General features: G+C 41.4%; 1 protein-coding gene across 2 annotated transcripts in view; it reads right to left on the bottom strand.

The window, feature by feature from the left end:
- LOC311057753 (voltage-gated potassium channel subunit beta-2) overlaps window positions 1-26,505 on the bottom strand; it is a gene marked incomplete at both ends in the record, with an annotated part of 119,119 nt that overhangs the window by 69,761 nt on the left and 22,853 nt on the right. The window contains one exon of one of the 2 annotated variants that reach the window (XM_084074804.1): window positions 24,620-24,969. The exons of the other annotated variant lie outside the window; for it this stretch is intronic. Within the exon in view, the coding sequence (XP_083930930.1) occupies window positions 24,620-24,969 (350 nt within the window). Of the gene's footprint in view, window positions 1-24,619; window positions 24,970-26,505 lie in introns of those variants that run through there. 2 annotated transcript variants of the gene reach the window in all.

Raw genomic sequence — 26,505 nt, 5'->3', positions numbered from 1 at the left:
CAGAAGGTCCCATTTCACAAGTCTTCAAAATGTATACAAATCTTTTGAAAATAGCCAAAGTTTAAATAGGGCTGAAGTGGTTAATGCTTGTTTTGTAATAATAATCGAAATCTGACAAGTAACTAGTAACTAAAGTTTTCAGATACTTTTAGTGGAGTATAAAGTATAATATTTGCCTCTGAGATGTAGTGGAGTAGAAGTAAAACGCACGCACGCACACACTCACGCACGCAAACAAAACAAAACTCTTTTCTCTCTCTCTCACACTCTCGCTCTTGCTCTCTCTCTCTCTCTCTCTCTCTCTCTCAGTGAGCTAGATTGCATTTAATGAAGTGTCAAGAGTCCCAGATCGTGTGAATTAGCGTGGGTTTTAGAAACAAAAAAGGAAGGGAAAAAAAAGTCTCTTCAAAACATGTGAAAATGAATGTGAGAGCCCATAATAAGTTCTGTGTGGTCTCTCAATTATGAGTATTATCCTAACAAAAAGCTCATTTCAGCCAATAATATCACAAGTGGCATACAATTATACAGTTATATTATTATATACTCAGATATTTTACTTAAGTAAAAGTAACAATACCGTAAAAATACTATACTTAAGTACCAAAAGTAAACGTACTAAAATGTTTGAAAATAGCAGATCTACAAGCTCACAACGCGTCGCATCGCGACCCGTTGTGAGCTTGTAGATCGGCTATTATCAAATAGCCTATATATAAAATAGGGCTAAAGTGGTTAATGTATGTTTTATAATGTAATCATTTATATCTGCAAAGTAACTAAAGTTTTCAAATAATTGCAGTGGAGTAAAAGTACAATATTTGCCTCTGAGATGTAGTGGAGTAGAAGTAAAAGTATTGAAAATTGGAAATACTCCAGTAAAGTAAAAATATCTCAAAACTGTACTTCAGTACAGCACTTGAGTAAATGTACTTAGTTACTTTACACCACTGAGCATAACGCCGCGTTTTAATGAATAGAATCATACATGAACAAACATTACAATACAAAGCATTGTGTAGCAAACACCACTCCAGGGTCTGGAATACTGAATAACAATCTGCTACACAGTCACAGTACATAATAATCATAACACACATGGTGATACATTATTTATCACCATGCATGTCATGTGTGTTATAATGCATGTCATCTTTTAACCCATTAAGACCTGAGGCCGCTTCTAAACATTTTCTAAATCCTAACAGTTTTTCGGAAAAAAATATAAAAAAAATATTTTCACGATTAAAAAAAAATAGCAGATCTACAAGCTCATAGCGCGGCACTCGGTGCCGCGCTATGAGCTTGTATATCTGCTATTTTTGAATAGCCAATGAAACCTAAAGTGACACAGATGCGATCCAGGTCTAAATGGGTTAACCGGATTAGAGGGTAAAATAAGATTACTGCATGTTCATATTAGGACTGTCCCAATTATTACATAATCGTCCAATCGCAATTATTTCAGATAATCACAATATGTTTTTGCATAATCGTCATAATCGTGTTCACCTTGAAAAATGTTCAAAGATTTCCAAATATAGAAAATAGCAGAAAGAGCTGATCTACAAGCTTGTAGGTCAGCTGTTTCCGCTATTTTAACAATTCTTTTTAAGTATAAAATGATTAAATATGCCAGTCATTTCTTTGTATATTTAGGTTATTTGTCATATCTGGCCTGTGCAATTTTTTATTACAAAGCCTAAAAGGCAAACAGAAATAAAATCCTTACTCATATGTTCCAGCGTTCAATGCCAAAAAACACAATTACGTCTTTAATCGCAATTATTTCCGTGACAATGAATCATCAAGTAAAATGTCATAATCGTGATGCAGCCCTACATGTGTATACCAGTGTGCATAATATTACATGGTGAATCAGTGTTGAAGGTAGGGTTTTTTTGTTTTTGTTAAATAGCTCTATATTCTGATAGTACTCATTGCTATTAGTGTTATTCAGTAAGAATGTTCTCCTTGTCTCTCCAGCTCTTTAGTGAAACAGAAAATTCTTTGCTTCTGGGGGGGGGGGGGATACATATCATTTTGGGGGGTTCTTGACATGAAAAAGTTTGAGAACCACTGATATTACAGCAACATACGTTTTTTTAATTTATTCTTTATGTTATTCTTTATACAGTAGAAGACATTTGTAGAATCCCCCAGAAGCAAAGATTTGAGTTAAACATTTTTGCTTTAAAAATATATATATTCAAAGATTTTCACAAATTCTCATGATTTTTCTAAAATAGCAGATCTACAAGCTCATAGCGCGGCACTCGGTGCCGCGCTATGAGCTTGTATATCTGCTATTTTTGTATAGTATAAAATAATGGTTATATCTAAAATGACACAGTATATGTGTTCCCGTATTGAATGGCTTTAATTGAACACTCAGGATTCATACTGTGTAATGCTGTATTATAATGCACTGCATGCAAAGCACAGAATGTGCTTACAAGGCCAAACAAAAAGAGCACTTTAATTAAACTGTTATCCTGTGTGTGCACTGAGGCCTGCTCTGTACATCGTGAGATAAACATGCACAAGCAAAATGCCAACTATTAATCCACCCTGCAACGGTCCATTTTTATACACTGGCTGTGTATCTTATGCATGTTTTAAGGCAGAGGTCTTCAACAGGGGGTCCGGGGACCCCTAGGGCAGTGGTTCGCAAACTTTCTCATGTCAAGGACCCCCAAAATGATCTGTATTTGGCTGTGGACCCCGCACTATGATCTTGTATATCTGCTATTTTTGAATAGCCAAAGTATAAATTATGGTTAAAGTGGTTAAAATGATTGTGACACTATATTAACAAATGTTGCCCCCCAAATCAAAATCTTTGCTCCTGGGGGTCCCTGGAACAAAATATATAAAAAAAAAAAAAAACGCTTTAAAAAATATATCTTTCTTGCACAAATTTTCACGATTTTTCAAAAATAGCAGATCTACAAGCTCATAGCGTGGCACTCGGTGCCGCGCTATGAGCTATCTGCTACTTTTGAATAGGCATAGAAATCTAAAAATGACACATGTGCTGTGGTTTTAATGGGTTAAGGGACTGGGCTGTGGAATACAACAATACCAAATCGTAAAAAAAGAAGTGAAGGCTTAAAGCTAAATATAGATTGTGCAAATTGCCCCTATTTTTCCTTTTCCACAGTTATATATAGTGCTAATCATAGCTGGCCTGATTCAGGTAGTTTTTTTTAAAGCCACAATCCATAAGTTTTTAATGTCCATTATCTCACTCTCCCTTGCGGAACGAGGCGATTTTAACGACGTCTGGTCTATACAATAAAGGGATTGGATTGGATAGCTTTTATGGGCCCTGTGGGGGCCGTTTGATTAGCCACGGTGGTCAACATGAGATGGCCCGGCACAGTCTATAGTGACCATCTGCTTCAAATAACTTTATTGACATTGAGTCCTAGCTGATAACCGTTGTCATAAAATGTCTCTGTTTCTGTTTCCTTTCATTTGTTTCCTTTGCCATTTCTGTGTAAATCAAGCTTGCCTTCTTTACCCTGCATGTACCAAAACTTCATAGACATTAAAATAGCAGTGCGTGTATGACGCCATCATCAGCCATTATCCGATTACTATCTGATGTACTGCATGTCCATCTTGTACCAGCTGACCTCAGGTCAGTGGTGAAAGAAGTACTAGTAGCAATTACACAATATAAAAATACTCTTGTTACAAGTAAAAGGCCTGTGTTCAAAATGTTCCTTGAGTAAAAGTAGAAAAGTATTGGCATCAAAATATATTTAAAGTACAACAAGTTAAAAGTATTAAAATGTTTGAAAATAGAAGATCTACAAGCTCACAGCGCGTTGTGATGCGACATATATAAATGATAAGGCGAGTGCACCCTATCATGATTACTGACCTCGACTACGCAGATGACATTGCCCTATAGTTAGATAGATACAGCAGAGAAAGGAAGGGAACTACTACTGGCAGTATAGAAATGGAGTGCAGGATAGGGTTTAACATTTTCCGGGAAATAGCTAATTTTAATTCCCGGGAATTTTCAGACCTTTTCCCGGGCTTCCCGGGAATTCCCGTTAAAGGGTAAAAAAAAAAAAGTGCCCACTAAAATGCATTTATATGTAGATACTTAAATAGCCAATTTTACACCGAGGTGCCCAAATGTCCCTATTGTGTCCATCTATGAACTTGCACTAATAATGACTTAAGTTGATTTTTTAAAATCATATAAATATAATAATATAAATATAATAACCTATTGCCCTGCCCTGGCGGAGATCTGCCAAAACTCTAGCTGCTGAAATAAACCTTTCATTTGTATCATTATTGACAAGAGAATTATTTATATATTGTCCATCACAGCGCCGGTGAGGTCACAGCTTATCTCTACTTTTGTAGGATATTGATTTGATAGCCTAGTAGTTCTTGTAAAATGGTAGTTTGAACGTTCTAAAATGCAAGTGTAGGTAGAGTAGGCTACATTAATGATGATAAAAAAAAATCGGACCACATCGGTCTAATTCTCTCTCTCTCTCTCTCTCTCTCTCTCTCTCTCTCTCTCGCTCTCTCTTGCTCTCTCTCTCTCCAGCTCTCCGGTCTGTCGTCTCTCTCTCTATCAAAAGCATTGCTTGGCTTGCGCGCATTTTAAGCTGGAATATAGGCTCGATCAAACCTACCTACTGTTTATGCAGCGTTTCACTTGATGTTGAATCTCAACTAGTCAACTGGTGTCTACCGTATTGACAGCAGAGGAAGCAGTGAAATCAGCGTGCGCAGGGCAGGCATGGGGCATCACGGCCACTTGTGTTTTATTTTGTTCATTACTGTTACATTCAGTGCGTCCCATATTGGTTCACAACGGGACGATGGGACCCTGCCCTGGTCGGCAACGCGGCAAGTAACTTGCCTAATTATAATAGTAATTCCTCCACGCTGTAGATAGGCCTTTCTACTAATTAGTATTCATTTCTAACAAGAAAAAAAAAAAAAACGGGAAGCCCGGGAACCGAAGTGAATTCCCGGGATGGTAAAAAAACCCGAATTCCCGGGATTCCCGCATCCCGGGAATCCCGGTGTTAAACACTAGTGCAGGAAGATCGGCCTCAAGCTCAATGCCAAGAAAACAAAGGTACTGACAGTTAACACAGAGGACAAGACCATTGCCACTGCGGACGGGACGGTGCTCAAGTCGGTTGAGGACTTCAAATTATCTCGGGGCCTGGACTGCTTCAATAGAACTGGACCTGAAGGTCCAGAGGGCACTTTGTCTGGAATGCCTTGCATGGGATGAGGAGAGTGTGGAAATGGGTGACCTCAAGAGGCGGCTGTTCGTAGCTACAGTGGAGTCAGTACTGCTGTATGGGGCTGAGACATGGACCCTCACAGTGGAGTCAGTACTGCTGTATGGAGCTGAGACATAGACCCTCACAGTGGAGTCAGTACTGCTGTATGGGGCTGAGACATGGACCCTCACAGTGGAGTCAGTACTGCTGTATGGGGCTGAGACATGGACCCTCACAGTGGAGTCAGTACTGCTGTATGGGGCTGAGACATAGACCCTCACAGTGGAGTCAGTACTGCTGTATGGGGCTGAGACATGGACCCTCACAGTGGAGTCAGTACTGCTGTATGGGGCTGAGACATGGACCCTCACAGTGGAGTCAGTACTGCTGTATGGAGCTGAGACATGGACCCTCACAGTGGAGTCAGTACTGCTGTATGGGGCTGAGACATGGACCCTCACAGTGGAGTCAGTACTGCTGTATGGAGCTGAGACATGGACCCTCACAGTGGAGTCAGTACTGCTGTATGGGGCTGAGACATGGACCCTCACAGTGGAGTCAGTACTGTTGTATGGGGCTGAGACATGGACCCTCACAGTGGAGTCAGTACTGCTGTATGGGGCTGAGACATGGACCCTCACAGTGGAGTCAGTACTGCTGTATGGAGCTGAGACATAGACCCTCACAGTGGAGTCAGTACTGCTGTATGGGGCTGAGACATGGACCCTCACAGTGGAGTCAGTACTGCTGTATGGGGCTGAGACATGGACCCTCACAGTGGAGTCAGTACTGCTGTATGGGGCTGAGACATGGACCCTCACAGTGGAGTCAGTACTGCTGTATGGGGCTGAGACATGGACCCTCACAGCACAACAGGAACGGAACTGGATGGAGTCTACACACAAGAATGCTATGAATGACACTTTGGTGTCACATGGACGGACCAAAGTGTCACCCATTCACACACCAATGGCAGAGGAAACCATGCAAGGCACCAACCTGCTCATCGGGACTTGGGAGTAATTAGGGGTTCAGTGTCTTGCTCAAGGACACTTCGTCACTAACTCTGGGGGAGCCCGGGATCGAACTGGGAACCTCACGGTTGCCATCCTGCCGCTCTACTGGCCACTCTACCCCTGAGCTACTGATACTAATAACTAGTTATATTGTATTAACACACTCAACTACCACACAGATTGGTTAAAATAACATTCTATTCATGAAAACAAGTTCCGGATTGTATCCTTAAGCTCAAACTGTGATGCTCTCCATTCATGACATAACAGGCCACACTTGCTCCAATTACTGCCATCATGATGTATGTCTTAAGGTCCTTACATACCGGCGAATATAGCGAATATACGCAAAATTCGGACTCGTTCCGAATAATTAAAAGACGCTTTTTCGCTTCGCTTTTTCGCTCCATGTACGGAGCCATTGACTTTATAAGGTTTTAAAAAAAAACGCATTATTCGCACGAAAAAATCGCCCCGGTGTGTAACAACCTTTACCGTTGGCATTTTATTTCTCCCTTAATTATGAATAAATAATGCTTCTACTTTATTAAACGTAATGTGCAACGATCCAGCAACTAAGTGTAATTTTGCCTTTGATATGATCCTCACTTGTATGTTTCTGTCATATGTCCAAAACTGTTACTTTTCAGGATTTAAATTCAAAAGCATCAAAAGCAGCAGATCTACAAGCTCGAAACGCGTCGCTTCGCGCCGCGTTTCGAGCTTGTAGATCTGCTGCTTTTGATGCTTTTGTGTGACTCTGTAGTATGATCAAGTAGGGCGTTAATTTACGGGGAAAAAAACACAAAAAGTTAAAATATGGAGATAGGAGGATTATGCCCAACAGCAACGACATAGGTTCTCTCAGTGTGGTTCCTTAATTTACTGTCTTAACGTCTCATAAAAAAACAAACCTCCAGCAGTCTACTGCTTCTCATTTATATTATTCAGACCACATCCATCCTCCACATTTTCACTGACCCAGTAACTCAACCACACAGACCCTCAAATCTGAAGTAAAACCATTTCAAATGCAGTGTGGAAAAAGCACTCCAATGTTTTACTTAAGAAAAAGTATGAAAACTGTATTGTAGAAATACTCTGTTACAAGTAAAAGTCAGGAATTCAAAATTTACTTGAGTAAAAGTGCAAAAGCATTGGCGTCAAAATGTGCTTAAAGTACCAAAAGTAGAAAGTACTCATTATGCAGAATGTCCCATTTCACAAGTTTTCAAATGTTTAAAATGTATAACAAATCTTTTGGAAGTAGCAGATCTACAAGCTCACAATGCATCTCATCGCAACGTATTGTGACCCATGTGAGCTTGTAGATCTGCTACTTTTGAATGGCTGAAATGTATACAGGGCTGAAATGGGTAATGTATGTTTAGTAATCATAATCAAACTCTACTGAAGTAACTAGTAACTAAAGTTTTCAAATAATTGTAGTGGAGTAAAAGTATAATATTCGCCTCTGAGATGTAGTGGAGTAGAAGTAAAAGTACTGAAAACTGGAAATACTCCAGTAAAGTAAACATACCTCAAAAGTGTACTTGAGTACAGTACTTGAGTAAATGTACTTTGTTACTTTATACCACTAAACCATTTCACATTGCTCCAGTTGTGAGATTTCACTGAGGGTGCAAATGTTGGCGAGCCTACGGTATTATAGCTGAACCCTCTTAGATTGGTTTTTGCCCCGTCGGGATTCAGTCCAAGAGCCACTGGGTCGTTCACACACCCTACGGTACGGAACATCCATCACAGCAATAAGAATATCCTCTATGTTCATTTAACTGTGAGAGAGCGCTCAGATGTAAACCAAATGGACCCGTAACCTTTTACAGGTCCATTTGCCTCTCAGACATTAAGCTCTCAGACTTGGGGAAATGGATAAATCCATCCTGTTCTAACTCTCATTAATGGAGGAATCCATCCTTTTCTAAATCTCATTAATGGATAAATCCATCCTTTTCTACCTCTCGCCCAAATGAATTAAAGGATGTGAAACACTGGTTTCTTTCAAAATTGCCCTGAGAAAAAAAAAACTATCAGGAGACCGCAATGGGAGGTAAATGTAATTTTCCCTTCTCTTTTGTACATATGGTGTTTGTAGGAGTGTAAAACCCTACTCACTTTCAAAACTGCCCTAAAGATACACCTTCAGGAGGCTGCAATTCGAAAATGGCCCCTGTCTAAGTCTTAACCTACCCCCCCACCCACCCCCCCTCCCCGTTTTTTTCTTCTCTTGTACATATTTTCCACTCTTCATACCAGTAACCTGTAAGCTGATTGTATAACGTTCTGTACAGTAGTGTGTATATCTGTCTGTCTCTTATATGTATCATGATTTGTGTGCATGGGGAACTCATTTGAAACAAGCTCAGTGCTTAATGAGTCTTCCAGTTTAGTAGACCTTGTATTGTGAATTTGTACTTCCATGTACTGTTGTTCTCATGTCTTACTAAATAAAGTACATCAATCAATCAATCAATCAATCAATCAATCAATCAATCAATCAATGTATTCGTTTTTGGTACTTTAAGTACATTTTGATTCAAATACTTTTGTATATTTTAACACAGGACTTCTACTCGTAACAGAGTATATCTACATTGCAGTATTGATACTTTTACTTTAAGTAAAACATTTTGTTTTACTTTTTCCACCACTGGAGCTGATGGTAGGTGTTGCGCTCCACCTCCCAGATGGTCTACTCTAGCACATTGGCTGATACAGACAATAAGCATCTCCGACTGACCTACTTCTAACTCTCAGAGTGATAATTGGATGAATTAACAGACAGAAACACTGAGGGTTTTTACTACAGTGTAACGGCCAAGCAGGTGAGATTCACACCAGCTCCACTGAATCTCTCTCTAAATCCAGAGATCTGGGGCAGCAGTGGCTCAGGAGGCCCGCTTTAGGGAAAAACGGGAGAGGTTTTTCCGTTCGATCCCCGGCTCTATACCTGGCTGCGTGTCAAAGTGTCCGTGTGTGCGTGTGTGTGTGTGTGTGTGTGTGTGTGTGTGTGTGTGTGTGTGTGTGTGTGTGTGTGTCCATGTGTGTGCGTGTGCGTATGTGTGTGTGTCCGTGTGTGTGTGTCCGTGTGTGTCTCCGTGTGCGTGTGTGTGTGTGTGTGTGTGGTCCTCACAACGTACCTCAAGTTCTATGGTTAAAAATCGATGTTTAGAGATGCGTTTATGATTAGGAAAAGACATTGGGGTTAGGTTTAGGATCAGACATTTAGAAGTTGTATATCTGCTGTTTTTCGGCTTTAGACTTACGGTTAAAACTGGCAAAAGATGAAAAATGTCATTCATAAAATCGCCGACCTAAACATTTGAGGTCCTCACAAGTATAGTAATGCAAACGTGTGTGCCCGCTCACTTGCTATGAATGACAAAGTGAGAAGTTGACACGGAACCAGTAGATTATCAACACAGTATCATGGTGCTAGTAAAGGCTGGGAGAGTGTGTTGTTACTGTTGTTTTATGGTCGTATGGTCGAATTATAGTTTATATTTGGGAATCAACGGGACCGCCCTGTCATGCGTCAATCTCAAAGACACCTGACTTAAAGGTAGGGTAAGTGATATTTTTTGGTTAAAACAAAAAGTATTTTGTTAAAAGGTTAAAGCACTATATTCTGATAGTAATCATTGCTATAGAGTGTTTGTTCAGTAACAGGAGTCTCCCTGTCTCTCCAGCTCTTTAATAAACAGAAAATACATTTTCCGGTAGGTGTCAAAATCTCAGCCAATCAGGAGAAAGTACCCATTTTTAAGCTTCATTTTTATAGTGTTCCAGTTCCAATTTTGCCTGCTCATTTCTTAGTGTCATCACTTCCAATGTCACTTGTTTAATCTATATCCTGATTGAGTTCTCTATCCTGATTGGATAAAATTGGAAATGAAACTGAAACTGAAACGAAAATGCATTTTCTGTTTTATAAAGAGCTGGAGAGACAAGGAGACTCCTTTTACTGAACAAACACTCTATAGCAATGAGTACTAGTAGAAAATAGAGATATTTAACACTTATTTTAACCAAAAAAAATCACTTACCCTACCTTTAATATTTTGAGGAAACTGAAGGCAAAGCATAAAAAATGTGCACGTGTAAAGCATGTGGCCCGCACAGCATCGGCCAGGCCCAGTCTAAATGGTATTCCAGCCTACACGGCTGCCCTCAATACCCTCATACCTGACTAACTACTTCTCCTAAGTGAGAGACGTACCCACAGCCACAACACTAGAGGGAGCGACCATGATATGGTACTACCCAAATTTGGAACAAACATAGGAAAGGATGTGTAACATTAACCCATTAAGGCCTGAAGTTCCGATTCTACAAAATGTCTTTTAAATCCTGACTGTTTTTTTTTTTAAACTTACGTTGCTATGTCAGTGGTTTTCAAACTTTTTCATGTCAAGGACCCCCAAAATGATATGTATTTGGCCACGGACCCCCATCTCAAGATATGTTGTTTCAGGGACCCCCAGAAGCAAAGATTTGAGTTACAAATATTTGTCAAAAAATACATATATTCAAAGATTTGCACAAATTTTAACGATTTCTCAAAAATAGCAGATCTACAAGCTCATAGCGCGGCACTCGGTGCCGCGCTATGAGCTTGTATATCTGCTATTTTTGAATAGCCAAAGTGTAAAATAATGCTTTTTAGCTCAAATCTAAAATTGACACAGATCCTTCTTCAGGTCTTAATGGGTTAAGCCTTAATGTCTTACTGTACCACGTGCTGTTTACATGTATGTCTAATAAAGTATTCAATCAAAGGTGTGTATAACTGCAACAATAAGGCTCCGGCAGAACAGATGCCACAGTATTATTATTCATCAGGACAAAATGTCACGTTCCTGAAAAGCACAGCCTTTCAGCCTCTCGCTATAGACACACAGCATGTGTGAGTGGGAGGAAATTACAACTAGGCTAGACAATCTCCTTCAGTTTGACCTCCTTATACCGTTACAAAAAAAAACGTGACTGAGGTTCTTGATGCATGTGTCTGGCTGGCAGAGTATGTGTCTAGGAGTGGTTGAAAAAGTAAAAGTATCAATACTGCAATGTATAAATACTCTGTTTACGAATAAAAGTCCGGAATTCAAAATTGACTTGAGTAAAAGTACAAAGGTATAGGTAGGCCTACAGTATATAGACTACATAGACCAATTATGTGTTTACCAACATTGAGACTGGACGCACAGGTGATTGTTTCACGCAATCAATTCTCAACCTGTTGTTTCGGGGTGCGCTGGTACCAGCACACCCCGACCCCCTCTTGTGTGTTGGCTAGTGCTGCGCGCCCTAGCGAGACCTGACAGAATGGGTTTGACGCTTGCGCAGTATGACGCTTGCAACCAGCGTGACGTCGTCTGTTAAGGGGTCTATATTGTTGTCACGATCCATGACTAGTTGTTCTAGCGCTGTGTTTTCTTATGTTCCTTGTTTCTTAGCGTGGTTTTGTGTACTCTTATTTTGTAGTTTGTTCTGTGCCTTCCTGTCTGCACCTGTAGTTCTGTACCTAGTCTCGTGTCACCAGACAACTATTCCACAATCTCTGAATGCTATATAGAGTCTGGAACTCCACTTCCCGAAAGCTGTTTAACGGAAGTTGTTCAGACCGGAAAGACATTCGACCAATCACAACGCGGTGCCCGCGGACCTGTAGTCCCAGTGGAAACAGAACCGAGGCGGAAGCATAGTCATAGGAGCGGTAGATTCATGTTATTTGTGCGAGGATTGTTTATCACAGAAAACTGAGAAAGGTATCATGGAATTAACGCCGAAAAAACTGTGAAAGAAGACACTAGTAGACATAAACGATGTTTATGAGATTCGTTGATTCCAGTTGGACTCCTTCGCGCCACTTCACAATGCTAAAACGGAAGTGGGTAGGGGAGGGGCATCCGCTTTCCCCTTACACATGATCAGAGCTTCCGAGTCCTAGACTGTATGCCGGAAACATTTGTAAATTGTGGGAGGCAACAGTCTGGCCACACGAGACTATTCTGTACCTGTCTTGTCTAACCGGTCTTGTGATTGGCCAGTGTTTCCACCTGTGTCTCTTAGTGTCCCAGCCTATCCCAGTGTTGATTGTCCTGTTGTGTTCACTTGTGTCTAGTTAGTCTTTGAGCAGTTATACCCCCCTGTTCCCTGTGTTTGTTTGCTAGTTTGTTGTGAAATGTTGTGTCATGAGTTCTGTTCCTTTAGTTGGCATTCCCGGTTATTGAATTAATAAACACTTTCAATCGACCCGTTCAGCCTCTGCGTCATTCTTTTATTGTGTCCTACATTCTGCTCTGCCTTGTGTCACATTGTACAAGTGTCACAATGTGCAATTGTAAAGTCACTGCTCTGACTCGCACAGTGACATATTCTAACGGATTGTCCACACCAAGCACAATATTGTATACCATACGGATTAAATAATTCACTGCGGTTGCGGTGAATATTAAACGTTAAATAACTTTTCATTCATAATGAATAAGTCCTGGATTACAGCATTAAAAAGGGCCGCTTCATAATCATAACAGGAAGGGTTCAGTGAGTCGCATCCATCAACCAACTCAGAGCTTTAGCTTAAACGGCTTTAAAAAGGTCAGTCAATGCAAACGCCATACACTGCAGGCAAAACACATCTATGTAGATTATAGATCAGGGGTGATGCAACTTTGATGATGGAGAGGGCCACTATATTTCCACACTCACTCCAGACGGCCACATTGCATATACTGTATGCTCAAAACGCGTCGCATTTTGAAGCTTGTAGATCTGCTATTTTTGCTATTTTTGAATTGTAATTCAGAATTTAGTTTTGCTATTTTTCAATTGGAATCCTGAAAAGTAACATTTATTTAATTTCAAGTGCATTTAGTTATATTAACTTTATGAACTTAAATGCAAATACATTGGACATAAAAAAGACAATAGAATCTTAATACTAGTCATTAAGCTACTAATATAGACTGAAGTAATTAAAGCGGGTCATGTTTGCATGTTTGGAATTGTAACAGCTGAAATCAATAATATATCAGTATTCTGATATTAACCTGTGGGCCGCATTAAGTGAAGGTGGGGGCCGCATGTGGCCCCCGGGCCGCCAGTTGCCCATGTATGTTTTACATGGGCAAATGTAACCCCCCTCCCGGTGTTAATTTGATCGTGACGACGGTGTCAAAATGGACTCTCGTGGGTCGATTCTTTTTGACACTCTCAATGTTTGCTCATGTTTGAATGCGGGTATAAATGTAACCCAGAACCTCTCGGGTTAACAAGGCCCTCTCGGTCACCTTTAACTAACGTTTCAGATTAATTTCCACCGGCACAATAATACATCAATCTGACATCCTAAAATTTGCGGGCGGGACACCTTTTTGTTCCTTTTTATTTCTGGCCTAAGGGAACAGACAGTGTATAGTGAATGATCACTGATATATCAATGAACCATAATAAGCAGGAAACGTGGGCCGCCCTCCAGTATTAACCCATTAAGACCGGGAAAGCATCTGTGTCATTTTAGATTTCAGGTATAAAACTCTCAGGATTTAGAACATTGGTTCTCAACACTGCAAGCTTGTACATCTACTATATTGATCGTTTCAATTCAGAGATACTGGCTTTTTTTCATCAAACTCCTCCTATTACGGATCCTGGCTTAAAGGCATGTGAACGACGTAAAAAAAATCTGTGCCGGTCTCAAATGAGTCGGCTCTGTTACTGTAGCTATTGTTTATGTATGGAAATTGACCACACTCTCTCACACACACACACACACACACACACACACACACACACACACACACACACACACACACACACACACACACACACACACACACACACACACACACACACACACACACACACACACACCAGACCTCTTCAATATGCTGGACAAAGAATGGTGCAGTGCACCGTAACAATGTTGACCATGGAGAGTGTGAAAGGAATGTTGAGAAAAGGAGAGAGAGAGAGAGAGAGAGAGAGAGAGAGAGAGAGAGAGAGAGAGAGAAAAGGAGAGAGAGAAAAGGAGAGAGAGAGAGAGGGAGAGGGAGAAGGAGAGAGAGAGAGAGAGAGAGAGAGAGAGAGAGAGAGAGAGAGAGAGAGAGAGAGAGAGAGAGAGAGAGAGAGAGAGAGAGAGAGAGAGAGAGAGAGAGAGGGAGAGGGAGAGGGAGAGAGAGAGAGGTGCTATACATGCTATACTATACAATAGCACAGAGACAGGGTATTATAGAAGATGTAAAAGGATTGGGGTGTAACAAGAGAGAGAGAGCATGAAAGGTAGAGAGAGAGAGAGAGAGAGAGAGAGAGAGAGAGAGAGAGAGAGAGAGAGAGAGAGAGAGAGAGAGAGAGAGAGAGAGAGAGAGAGAGAGAGAGAGAGAGAGAGAGAGAGAGAGAGAGAGAGAGAGAGAGAGAGAGAGAGAGAGAGGTAGAGAGAGAGGTACTGTAGAGAGGGAGGGAGGGGAAGGGGAGGTAGAGAGATGGTGATGGAAGGAGGTAGAGAGGGGCTGGAAGGGGGATAGAGAGGTAGAAAGGGAGGGATAGAAGGGGAGAGAGAGAGATGTACAGAGGTAGACAGAGGGGGGGGAGAGAGAGAGAGAGAGAGAGAGGGAAGTAGAGAAATGGAGCAATTGAGAGAAAGGCAGGGAGGGATGGATGGAGTATAGAGGGTTAGACAGTAGGATGATGAGAGTCAGTGAGGCTAACAACAGCAGCAGGTGCAGTCATCCATGAACTGACAGTCTGCATGGATTAATGAGTAATGACAGAGATACACACACACACACACACACACACACACACACACACACACACACACACACACACACACACACACACACACACACACACACACACACACACACACACACAGGCACATAAGGAGGACCCTAATAGCTCCCCATCTGCACGACTTACTTTCTTTAGGTAACATCTGACTGACTGATTGATTAGCGTTTTGATACATTATAATAACAATAACAGATCTATATGCAAATAATACACACAGTGGCTCATCTATAGCAAGACACTGACACTGACTGACTGCAATCAAGTCACATGACTCTGCATCTCCATGGCAGTCTGGTGTTTAGCTGGAAGGCATGTTATACATACTGCAACTAAATATATACAGCAAGGGGTCTTCAACAGGGGGTCCGGGACCCCTAGGGGGTCCTCAGAGCTACTATAGGGGGTCCGCCAAATCTTTGTGTGATAGGATTTCGTTTTTTTTTACATTAACTTGAACCCTAGAATTCCTTTTCTGAGGGGAACATTAGTGTGTGTGTGTGTGTGTGTGTGTGTGTGTGTGTGTGTGTGTGTGTGTGTGTGTGTGTGTGTGTGTGTGTGTGCGCGTGCGTGCGTGCGTGCGTGCGTGCGTGCGTGCGTGCGTGTGGACCTATCGTATCGCTGCGTTCGGCTGCTCGCGCTTGCATCTTCTATTAGCGAAGACACGCATCTTAAAGGGGTAGTTCACGCCCAAAATTACTTTTTTGTGTGTGTGTGTGGGTGTGGTCCTCACAACGTACCTCAAGTTTTATGGTTAAAAATAGATGTTTTAGAGATACGTTTACGATCAGGAAAAAACGTTGGGGTTATGTTTAGGATTAGACATTTAGAAGTTATAGGTTTAAGGATTAGAGATAATAGTTATGCTTGATTTATACTCAATGCTGCGCTTGTGTCGCGCACCGAAAAATGGCCGATCTACAAGCCCACAATGCGTCGCAGCGCGACGCATTGTGAGCTTGTAGATCTGCTATTTTTCAGCTTTAGGCTTACTGTTAGAAATGGCAAAAGATGAAGATGAGGTGTGTGTGTGTGTGTGTGTGTGTGTGTGTGTGTGTGCTTGCGTGTGCGTGTGCGTGTGTGCGCACGTGTACTGCACTGTATGTATGTGTATCTGCAAATTGTACAGTTACAAAACAGAACATGCAGTATATAAGTACATAGTGAATTTCTTTCTCTTCTGCACTGTAATTGTATCTGTTATTTATTTGATGTCGTATTCATCATATCGTTGTATAACTGTGTTTCCTTTGCTTGATGGTGTTCTGCATAAAGCACATTGAATTGCCCTCGTTGTTGAATTGTGCTATGCAAATAAAATTACACAGGGAGGGAAGATATGACAAATAACTTAAATATACAAAGAACTTATTGACATATTTGATCATTTCATACGTGTACAAATAGCAGAAATGGCAGATCTACAAGCGATCAGACGATTATGTAATCATTGTGACAGGCTTGCTTGTAAGTGCTGTTTAACCCATTAAGACCTGGAACTGTGTCTTTTTTAGATTTGAGCTAAAAAGCATTATTTTACACTTTTGGCTATTCAAAAATAGCAGATATACAAGCTCATAGCGCGGCACCGAGTGCCGCGCTATGAGCTTGTAGATCTGCTTTTTTTTTTAATTTGTGAAAATGTGTGCAAATCTTTGAATATATATATTTTTTAAAGCGAACATTTTTAACTCAAATCTTTGCTTCTGGGGGGTCCCTGGAACAAAATATTTTGATGGGGGTCCGCGGCCAAATACATATACATTTTGGGGGTCCTTGACATGAAAAAGATTGAACACCACTGATACAGAAACATACGTTTTTCAGAATACTGTTGGGATTTAGGAGACATGCAGAATCGGCTTCAGGTCTCAAAGGGTTAACATGTAAATGGTAGAATGCATGAAGTTGATGTAATCAATAGTAACTCTCCCCTGTGCCGAGAGAGAGAGAGAGAGGAGAGGAGGGGAAAAGAGAGGAGAGGAGAGGGTGCTCATCCAAGCTGCAGAGCGCCTGGGATGCAGAGGGATGCTGATAGAGGAAGGAACAGAACAGCGGAGTAGGCCTGCTGCCCATTAGGAAACAAGGCAGACAAAACTAAAGGCGATGCCTAGGGGGTGTTGCCCCTGGCAACTGCATCGTGGATGGATGTGGTGGCCGTCCATATGCCGCGTGTGTGTGTGTGTGTGTGTGTGTGTGTGTGTGTGTGTGTGTGTGTGTGTGTGTGTGTGTGTGTGTGTGTGCGTGTGTGTGGGGACCTATCGTATCGCTGCGTTCGGCTGCTCGCTTGCATCTTCTATTAGCGAAGACACGCATCTTAAAGGGGTAGTTCACGCCCAAAATGACTTTTTTCCCCCCTATCGATTACACACCCCGTGGAGGCTTGAATTCATGGAGATTTTTTGGGCTGCCTGCTCGCTTGCATCTTCTATTAGTGAAGAGACACGCATCTTAAAGGGATAGTTCACCCTCCAAAATGACTTTTTTCCCCCCTATCAATTACACAACCCATGAAGCCTTGAATTCATGGAGTTTTTTTTTGTCGCATTCCTAAGCCAATAATTTGATAGACTGCCCTAGCGTGGCTCATATCTGGCATAGAGGGGCGGGTTTAACATCTCCGGAGAGAGAATGCGTGTGATCCCATTGGTTCACAGATCTGTCCGTCAGCCCCCGCCCACTGCACTCTGGTTGGTTGGGGAAATGAAACACTTCCTATACCCGGAACACCAACTCGCTGGCCCAGGCTTTTATTTTTTATTTTTGCTAAAAAATAAAAGCCTGGGCCAGCGAGGCTAATAATTTGATGACCGGTGGCGGCGGCTCCGGTAGGAGACTCTCCTACCGGAGACATTAGCATCTTTCCGCTCAGTCATCAAACTATTGGCTTAGGAATGCGGTAAAAAAACAAAAGAATCTCCATGAATTCAAGCCTTCATGGGGTGTGTAATTCATAGAAAATAAGTCATTTTTGGGGGTGAACTATCCCTTTAACTCTGAGAGTGTACACAGATGAAACCTCTCAGAATTACAAATGGACACACTGAGGGTTTTTGCTGTGGAGCAGCACAAGGCCAATCCAATTAAAATGTCCGCCATGCAGTGTAATTGAATTATGTAAGTGTGACTGTAAGGCCCCACCTTGGAACCACTGATATTATAGCAAAATAAGTTGTTTTCTTTCTTTAACTGTTAGGATTTAGAAGACATTTCCCAGAACTAATCCCCAGAAGCAAAGATTTGAGTTAAAAAATGTTCGCTTTAATAACATATAGGCCTATTTTCAAAGATGTGCACTTAATATTCACGATTTTCCAAAAAGAAAATAGCACCGCACGCTATGAGCTTGTAGATCTGCTATTTTTGTTTAAAAAAGTATAAAATAATGGTTATAGCAAAGAAAAATCTAAAATAACACAGTATATGTGTTTAAAGGACAACTTTGGTTTTTTACAACCAAGGTTTATATTTTACCTTGTAATTAAAGTAAATAAAAGATGAGTGTTAATTTTTTTTAATTTACTGCTTTCTATAGTTTTAGCAATTTTCGCGATATTTTTTACAGTGTGTGTCTAGTGGGCGGGGGCATTCTGTCCGGTGGTTAAATATGTCTTTTTTTACACAATAACCCAGCGTTTTCTTTATTAGTATTTACAGAAGCTTGTTTCTAGCCCCCAATAACTCACATCTGGCCATCAAAGACCACAGGACCTTTTTTTATTGTGTAAAAAATACATATTTAGCCACCGGACAGAATGCCCCCGCCCACTGTAAAAAATATCGTGAAAATTGCTAAAACTATAGAAAGCAGTAAATGAAAAAAAAATAACACTCATCTTTTATTTACTTTAATTACAAGCTAAATATAAACCTTGGTTGTAAAAAACCAAAGTTGTCCTTTAAGTTACACATGGAGGGATTGTAGATACAGTAACACTGTAAAAAAAAACGTGATCCCTTTTATGAGGTCAAGGTCATTTATTATTGAAATCACCGATCATGTTTTGCTGTTTGCATCAAAGCATTGGGACGCTTCTTATTCCAGACGTAATAATATGCTGTTGGAAGCATCTCTCATCTATACTCAGGGACAAGCGTTCTGTCCGGCTCTTTGAAGCTAGAATCCTGTATACGTTAAAGGAGAGTTCCAGTCATTTTAGGTGTTTGCTTTGATGTGTCGCTAATCACTCACCAACATACCAGGGGCAGCTGACTTTTTTCATAGAAGCCCCTGTTGTCCATTGTGGAGACCCCTTCCACTGGCATAATGGAGTAATGTGGATAAACAAAGAATCAGAATCAGAATCAGAATCAGAATTTAGCACCTCCAAAGTTTGTTTTTTTCCACTAATCCTCATTATGCAGTGTTCTGACGCTCTAACATGCACTGAATGTCCCTTATGACTGAATGTCCCTTATGAGCTGCCGTTCATGCAGAACGCCATGGAGCTGGTTGCTTGTTTCTCTCACAGAATCTGGCAACACCGAGGACTAGCTTCACGTCGTTCTGCATGAACGGCAGGACATTCAATGCATGTTTGAGTGTCACCTAAAATGACTGGAACTCTCCTTTAAATAGCCAATCTACAAACTCACTCTGGCTGATCAATAGGGAACAGGAGTGCCAGCTGATTAGGAAACAACAAGGCAGACAAAGCTAAAGGCGATGCCTAGTGGTGTTGTTGTTGGTGTTGTTGCCCATGGCAGTGCACGTTGTGAGTTTGTAGATCTGCTATTTTTGCCTATAATGTTCGCGCCCCCCCCCCAGAATATAGGGACGATGGGGTTCAAGTGGTTAAAACAAGTTTGCGATTTCAGCTTTAACCCATTAAGACCTGGAACGCATCTGTGTCACTTTTTGATTTGAGCTAAAGAAGCATTATTTTACACTTTGGCTATTCAAAAATAGCAGATATACAAGCTCATAGCGCGGCACCGAGTGCCGCGCTACGAGCTTGTAGATCTGCTATATAGAATCATACGTTTTTCAGAAAACTGTTGGGATTTATAGGAGACATTTGTAGAATCGGCTTCAGGTCTTAATGGGTCAACTCAGATCGTCTGCCCATTCTGTGCAATGTGCCAAAAGTCCCCAATTTCAAAATCTTCTTAAAAGGAAAGTAAATGAAGGGAGAACAGCGCGAGGGAAAAGGAACAAAGCAACGTTTTCTGTCGATCACTCTAATTGAAAGCTCTCTCTTCTAAGTATAGCCAGCTAAGTTGTCGTCCAATTACGCAGGGGGTGGAGGAGAAAAAAAAACGCTGTATTGAGTTTTTTTCCACTCATTTCTAAAAACCTCTCCAGCGCGTTCTCTCATGGTTGTTCAATGCATACTGTGTGCCATCCCATTAGGGAGCCTGCTAATGAATTTAAGTCTTGACCTTTGATCCCTATACTGGTCAATTATTGGATCGCTGCCATTTCTGTGTCACGGCGAATTTTAAGCCGCCCATGCTCTTATGAATTTGATGTGATTTGCTTGTTTGCATGCGTGTTACTTTTGAACACTAGCTGTTGTATGTATGTATACAGTATGATTATGGAACTTTGGAACATGTCATGATACTAATTTCTTGGCCTGCATGGTAGTAAAGCCCTTTTAATCTCAGCGGGACTACATTTAAAACATCCACTATTCATAGCAGCCTAATCCACTGGAAAGCCCTGTTCATTTTACTCTGAGATTGTAAAAAAAAGAAAAGAAATGGAAGCAGAAGGACCATTACGGCTCCATTTGGGTTCCATTTGCAGGCCCTACACTCTCATTGTAACAAATGGATAAATTAACGCCGGGGATAGTGCCGTGTAATCCTCCAGTCCTCAACAATCCCAAACTATAATCCATCACACGGTGCTCTGTCTGAGTGTTCATAAACTCATTCAACGCCGGGAACGCATCTCTGTCATTTTTAGATTTCTTTGGCTATTCAAAAATAGCAGATCTACAAGCTCATAGCGCGTTAAGCGAATATATGTTACATATTTTGTTCCAGGAACCCACAGAAGCAAAGATTTGAGTTACAAATATTCACTTTAAAAAGTATATATTCAAAGATTTGCACAAATGTTAAAGATTTTTCAAAAATAGCAGATCTACAAGCTCATAACAGAAATACAAATCTTTTGCATTAAAGTGGCACTATGTAACTTTTTTTTTATGTATAAAATGTAATTTAGTCCAATCTGTATGGTAGAGTATTTCAATACAATATAACTTATACAATTGGGGTGGTTGTATTTTTGTCTCCCTGCTCTTCTATTGAGACATTTAGATTGTGTCAAAGGTCATGTCTCACCTTGACACAGGATCTGACACGAATGTTTGACCTGATGGTCAAGATTCAATTTATCCCCTGAGCAAGCAGGCAGGCTCTATTAGCTCAATGGTAAAAATGTCAACACTTACGCAGGAAACCGGGTTCAAATATGGGGTAGAATAGGAAAGTTTCAGCTTTAAGGTGAGATACATCATGAGAGATATTAACATTGATATATGGTTATACAGTAGGTTTTCTAGGATTCAGATAATTGCATGTAAAATGACTTCGGAGCATGTAATTTGGCTTCGGCTACCAAAAATGTTGTGTTAAGACTAGGCCTGACAAAAAAAATCGATTCATGAATAAATCACAATTCTTAATGCCACGATTTTAAAAATCGATTCAAAATATTAAAATCGATTTAAAAAAAGAAGAAAAAAAATATATATTTTTTATTTTTATAAGTTAGTACCTTTTTCACTGGCACTTTGTCTGAAATCAATGTCAGAAAGACTGACTGACATGATCTGGCTGCATTGAAGTGTATGATTCAACTTTTCATGGTTTATATTATATTAAAATGTTCTAGTATAATTAAAGCAAAGTGATTTGGGGTAGAAAATCGCAATAAATCGCAGAATCGAATATCAATTAATCGTAGAATCGCAATTTTAATCGAATCGGCACCCTAGAAAATCGCAATAAATCGCAGAATCGAATCGAATATCAATTAATCGCAGATTCGCAATTTTAATCGAATCGGCACCCTAGGAATCGATTTTGAATCGAATCGTGAGGTAAGTGAATCGTGACACCCCTAGTTAAGACTGACCTCGCTATGAGTGAATTATCCGTTTTGTCTTTATATTCAAATTAATAGCAATTAATAGCGTTGCAATTAGTTTTTGTATTGTTTGTATAATATTGAGGCAAATTCCTTGTCCACCTCCAAATTTTAACATACAGTAACTCGGCTTATAAATAGATTCTGATTCTATTGGGTGTGTAGAATTAAGTGACAGTTTATAAACTGCCTGTACACTTAAGAACTTTATCATTATGGATATGCAGTCAAGTTGGAAGGTATATGATCTTGGGAATTACCTTTCTATAGCCAAAGAAATGACACAGATGCGTTCCTTGACTGAATGGGTTCAGAATGTCTTTGTGAAATGGAAACAATCAAGTAAAAAGGATCCAGAAGGAGTCGTGCTTCGCTTGAAGAACCACAAGCATGCAGGGTCGAGAGGATATCTTATCACGTTAAAGCAACGCTCTCTTGAGAGGGGGGGGGTTGTTTCTCAGATACTCATGACCATAATAGGAGGCCTAATCTATCATTTCTCAGGAAGTCAAGGGGGGCTTTGCAGTTGCACTGAAATCAAAACCGTCAATTCCCTAAAGTGCATCCCTAAAGCGCCGTCAATACTTCTCCGTCCAGCCGTGTCACACACACACACCCCCAAAAGAATAACCGGTTGTCCTTGTCCACTAGTAAAAATCCATTACATCCCACATAGTCATACATACTACGAATTATAAATCGTCTCTGTCATGGTGGAAACCTCATTAAGTCCAAAACTGTTACTTTTCATTATTCAAATTCAACATTATCCCATTAAGACCTGAAGCCGATTCTACATGTCTCCTAAATCCCAACAGTTTTCTGAAAAACGTATGTTTCTATATCAGTGGTGCTCCATCTTCTTCATGTCAAGGACCCCAAAAATGATATGTATTTGGCCGCGGACACCCATCTGAAAATATTTTGTTCCAGGGACCCCCCAGAAGTAAAGATTTGAGTTAAAAATGTTCACTTTAAAAATGTATATATATTCAAAGATTTGCACACATTTTCACGATTTTTACAAAAATAGCAGATCTACAAGCTCATAGCGCGGCACTCGGTGGATATATTAAAGTTGCAGGTTCACCCCGCCCTGCTGGGGCTGGGCCATGACTTCAAATCAATATCATGATTATTTCATACTTTTACCTGATCTGATTATTTATCATTACTATGAACGATTATTGTTTAAAAAGTGAAAATAGCTGATCTACAGGTTCACACGTAAGAATTGCAATGCCACACATTAAAATATGAGCTTGTAGATCAGCTATTTTCACAATTTGTTTCACACCACCATTGAACAACTAAGTATTATAGTTGTTATATATATGTATAAGTATATATTTGTGTGTCAATAGGATAAGAAAAAAGCCTGCTTCTAGATATTCAATTAACCTTTATGAGCAAGATTAATAGGTTATTGGTTCTGAAAAGGCTATTGGTTTTTCTATCTATTTTTCAGTGAATTGCCTATAGCCCTATATACCCTATATATTATTCAATTAATCTATATGAGGCTAGATTAAGTAGGTTATTGGCTCTAAATATTGGTTTTTCAATATATCTTCGGTTAATTGCCTACAGCAATTCATCTCTTTCAACCCAGGATCGGCTCAACAACCCAGGATCGGCTCAAACAAGGGCTCCAATTAGTTCTACTGCTATGCCACTAAAATGTGGAATGCCCTACCAACAGTCAACAAAAAGCGTGACTCCTTACTCTCCTTCAAAACCGACATAAAGAGCACCTATAGAGACACACAGGCTGACACGGGCGCCTACAAATTCACGCCCACTTTTGAGACAGCGCCGCTACTCGAGGTCCATTAGAACGATGAACCGCAGCTCTCAATGCAATCTCTATGAGAGGCATTGTAAAGTACCGTGATTTCACTGGTCAACTACTGAGGCTGTAGCGATTTTTTTTGTGTTCTAATAAAGTGTCCCATTTGTTTTATTTGTCCTTTTTAATGTGACATACCTGCCATCTCAATATACAACCCACAATACACTATAATATACTCCATCAGTGTGTCAAAAGTTCAAACAGCTTCTTGCAAGACTATTTGTATATCAATACTAACCTGGATAATTCACTAGCTGAAAATGTCGGGATATGTCACTCCTCCATTCCATTTAGTTGGGTTATTTCCCCAATTTACATTCAGGTAGGTTAATACAACAATGGCAAACACACACGTTTACATTTTTCCATGTACCGTTGGACCGTGTCAAGCCAAAATAAGCAACTACACTTAAGAATCAAGCCCAAAGTCGCTTACTATAAGCACTAAGCAGACGTGGCAACACTGGTAAGCAGGAAACCCCTCCCCAACTTCCTATACCTACTTCCTGGGCGTGGCCAGGAATAAGGTGAACACCCTCCCTCCTCCGTGCAGCCTCACCTGTACTTCATACTGCTGTGGCGCCCGATGGCCTCCTTCATGTGGGCGTGGCCCTGGCTGCCGGGCCGCGCCCCCGGGCCGGTCTTGGAGATGGCCTGGGTGACGTGCATGTAGCCGCCGTGCCCGTTGTTCCCGTGCCCTCCTCCTCCGGTCCCCCCGCCGCTGTTTCCTCCGCTTCCCCCGCTGCTGTTTCCTCCGCTGTTTCCTCCGCCGCCGCCGCCACCTCCTCCTCCTCCGCCCCCGGGCCCCCCGCTGCTCCCCCCGGGGGGAGGCGCGGTGCGGAGGCCGCACAGCCGGTCCTCACTGCGGCTCTTCAGGTTGTGCTCGGTGCAGGCGAACGACACCTGCATCTTGTCCTGTCACCTTAAGGGTGTTGCTGCTTGTTTATTTAGGAAACTGTATAACGTCCTGGAGTGACTTTAGAAGCTGTTCTTTTGAAGGCTTTCGTGGGTTTAAAATCCTCTTAGCAGACCTTGTATTGAACTGTACTTTCCTGTGCTTTTTTTTGTTGCATTAAGTATTCAATCAATCAATCAATCAATCAAGTTGTTTCAGTAAAAAAGATGATTGTCCGGACAGAGTGTTTGTTCACACACAGGGAAGGTGTGTGTGTGTGTGTGTGTGTGTGTGTGTGTGTGTGTGTGTGTGTGTGTGTATGTGTGTGTGTGTTGGGGACAGGTTTTTTTTGGCCAGCAGTTTAACGCGGGGGTTGGCAGGGTTGCTTGCCACTACACCGTTGCCAGGCAAGAATCCAGGCCTTTTGAACCTAAAAACACACACAGAGTCACCATCTGCTCCGTCTGGCTCCTCCGGTGGTGGTGACGCAGGCCTGGCCAGAAAACAACACTCTGTGAGCAGGTTTCACAACCAGGAACATGAGGAGGGCTCTCCTCCTCTACTCTCCTCTCTTCTCTTCCAAAAAAGAAAAGCCCTGCAGGAAGTCTTGTATAGAGTTCTGGACGCTTTCTCTCTGGTCCAAAGAAAGCAAGGAGGTGATCACTGATCACTGATCAGATGGAATGTGTTTTTTGTGCAGATCTTCTTCTTGTGCAGCTCCTTCAGAAACCTCCTCCTGTAGCTTCTTGGTGCACCAGGACCAGGAGAGACTTGCGTCTTAGTGGAGAGCTTCTTGGACCAGGTCTTAGTGGAGAGCTTCTTAAAGGATCAGGTCTTAGTGGAGAGCTTCTTAGAGGATCAGGTCTTAGTGGAGAGCTTCTTAAAGGACCAGGTCTTAGTGGAGAGCTTCTTAGAGGATCAGGTCTTAGTGGAGAGCTTCTTAGAGGACCAGGTCTTAGTGGAGAGCTTCTTAAAGGACCAGGTCTTAGTGGAGAGCTTCTTAGAGGACCAGGTCTTAGTGGAGGGCTTCTTAGAGGACCAGGAGGAGACCTGCGTCTTAGTGGAGAGGTTCTTGAGGACCAGGAGAGACCTGGGTCTCAGTGGAGAGGTCTTAGAGGACCAGGAGAGACCTGACTTCTTAGTGGAGAGCTTCTTAAAGGATCAGGTCTTAGTGGAGAGCTTCTTAGAGGACCAGGCCTTAGTGGAGAGCTTCTTGAGGACAAGGTCTTAGTGGAGAGGTTCTTAGCTTGTCGTCCTTCTTCTTCTCTCACATACATGCACGGACAGGGCTTCATATGGCCAGCCTGCAGTGGTGTTGTTCTTCTTCTCCTCCTCTTCTACTTCTTCTTCTTCTTCAGCAGCTGTGGATAGGAGGAGGTCCACCAGGAGGAGAGCCTGAGGATGAGGAGGAGGAGGAGGAAGAGGAGGGTATCGCCGCAGCAATGACACGACCACAGCCACACGCATCGTTCTGTGTCTCACATCCCCGCGTCGAAAGGCATTGATCTGCCTGATCTGCGTGTCACTCTGATCTGCACACACACAAATAC

Source organism: Gymnoscopelus microlampas, assembly GCF_963454915.1.
Source record: "Gymnoscopelus microlampas genome assembly, chromosome: 12".
Taxonomy (NCBI): Eukaryota; Metazoa; Chordata; class Actinopteri; order Myctophiformes; family Myctophidae; genus Gymnoscopelus; species Gymnoscopelus microlampas.
This window is presented reverse-complemented; position numbering and strand designations above follow the sequence as displayed.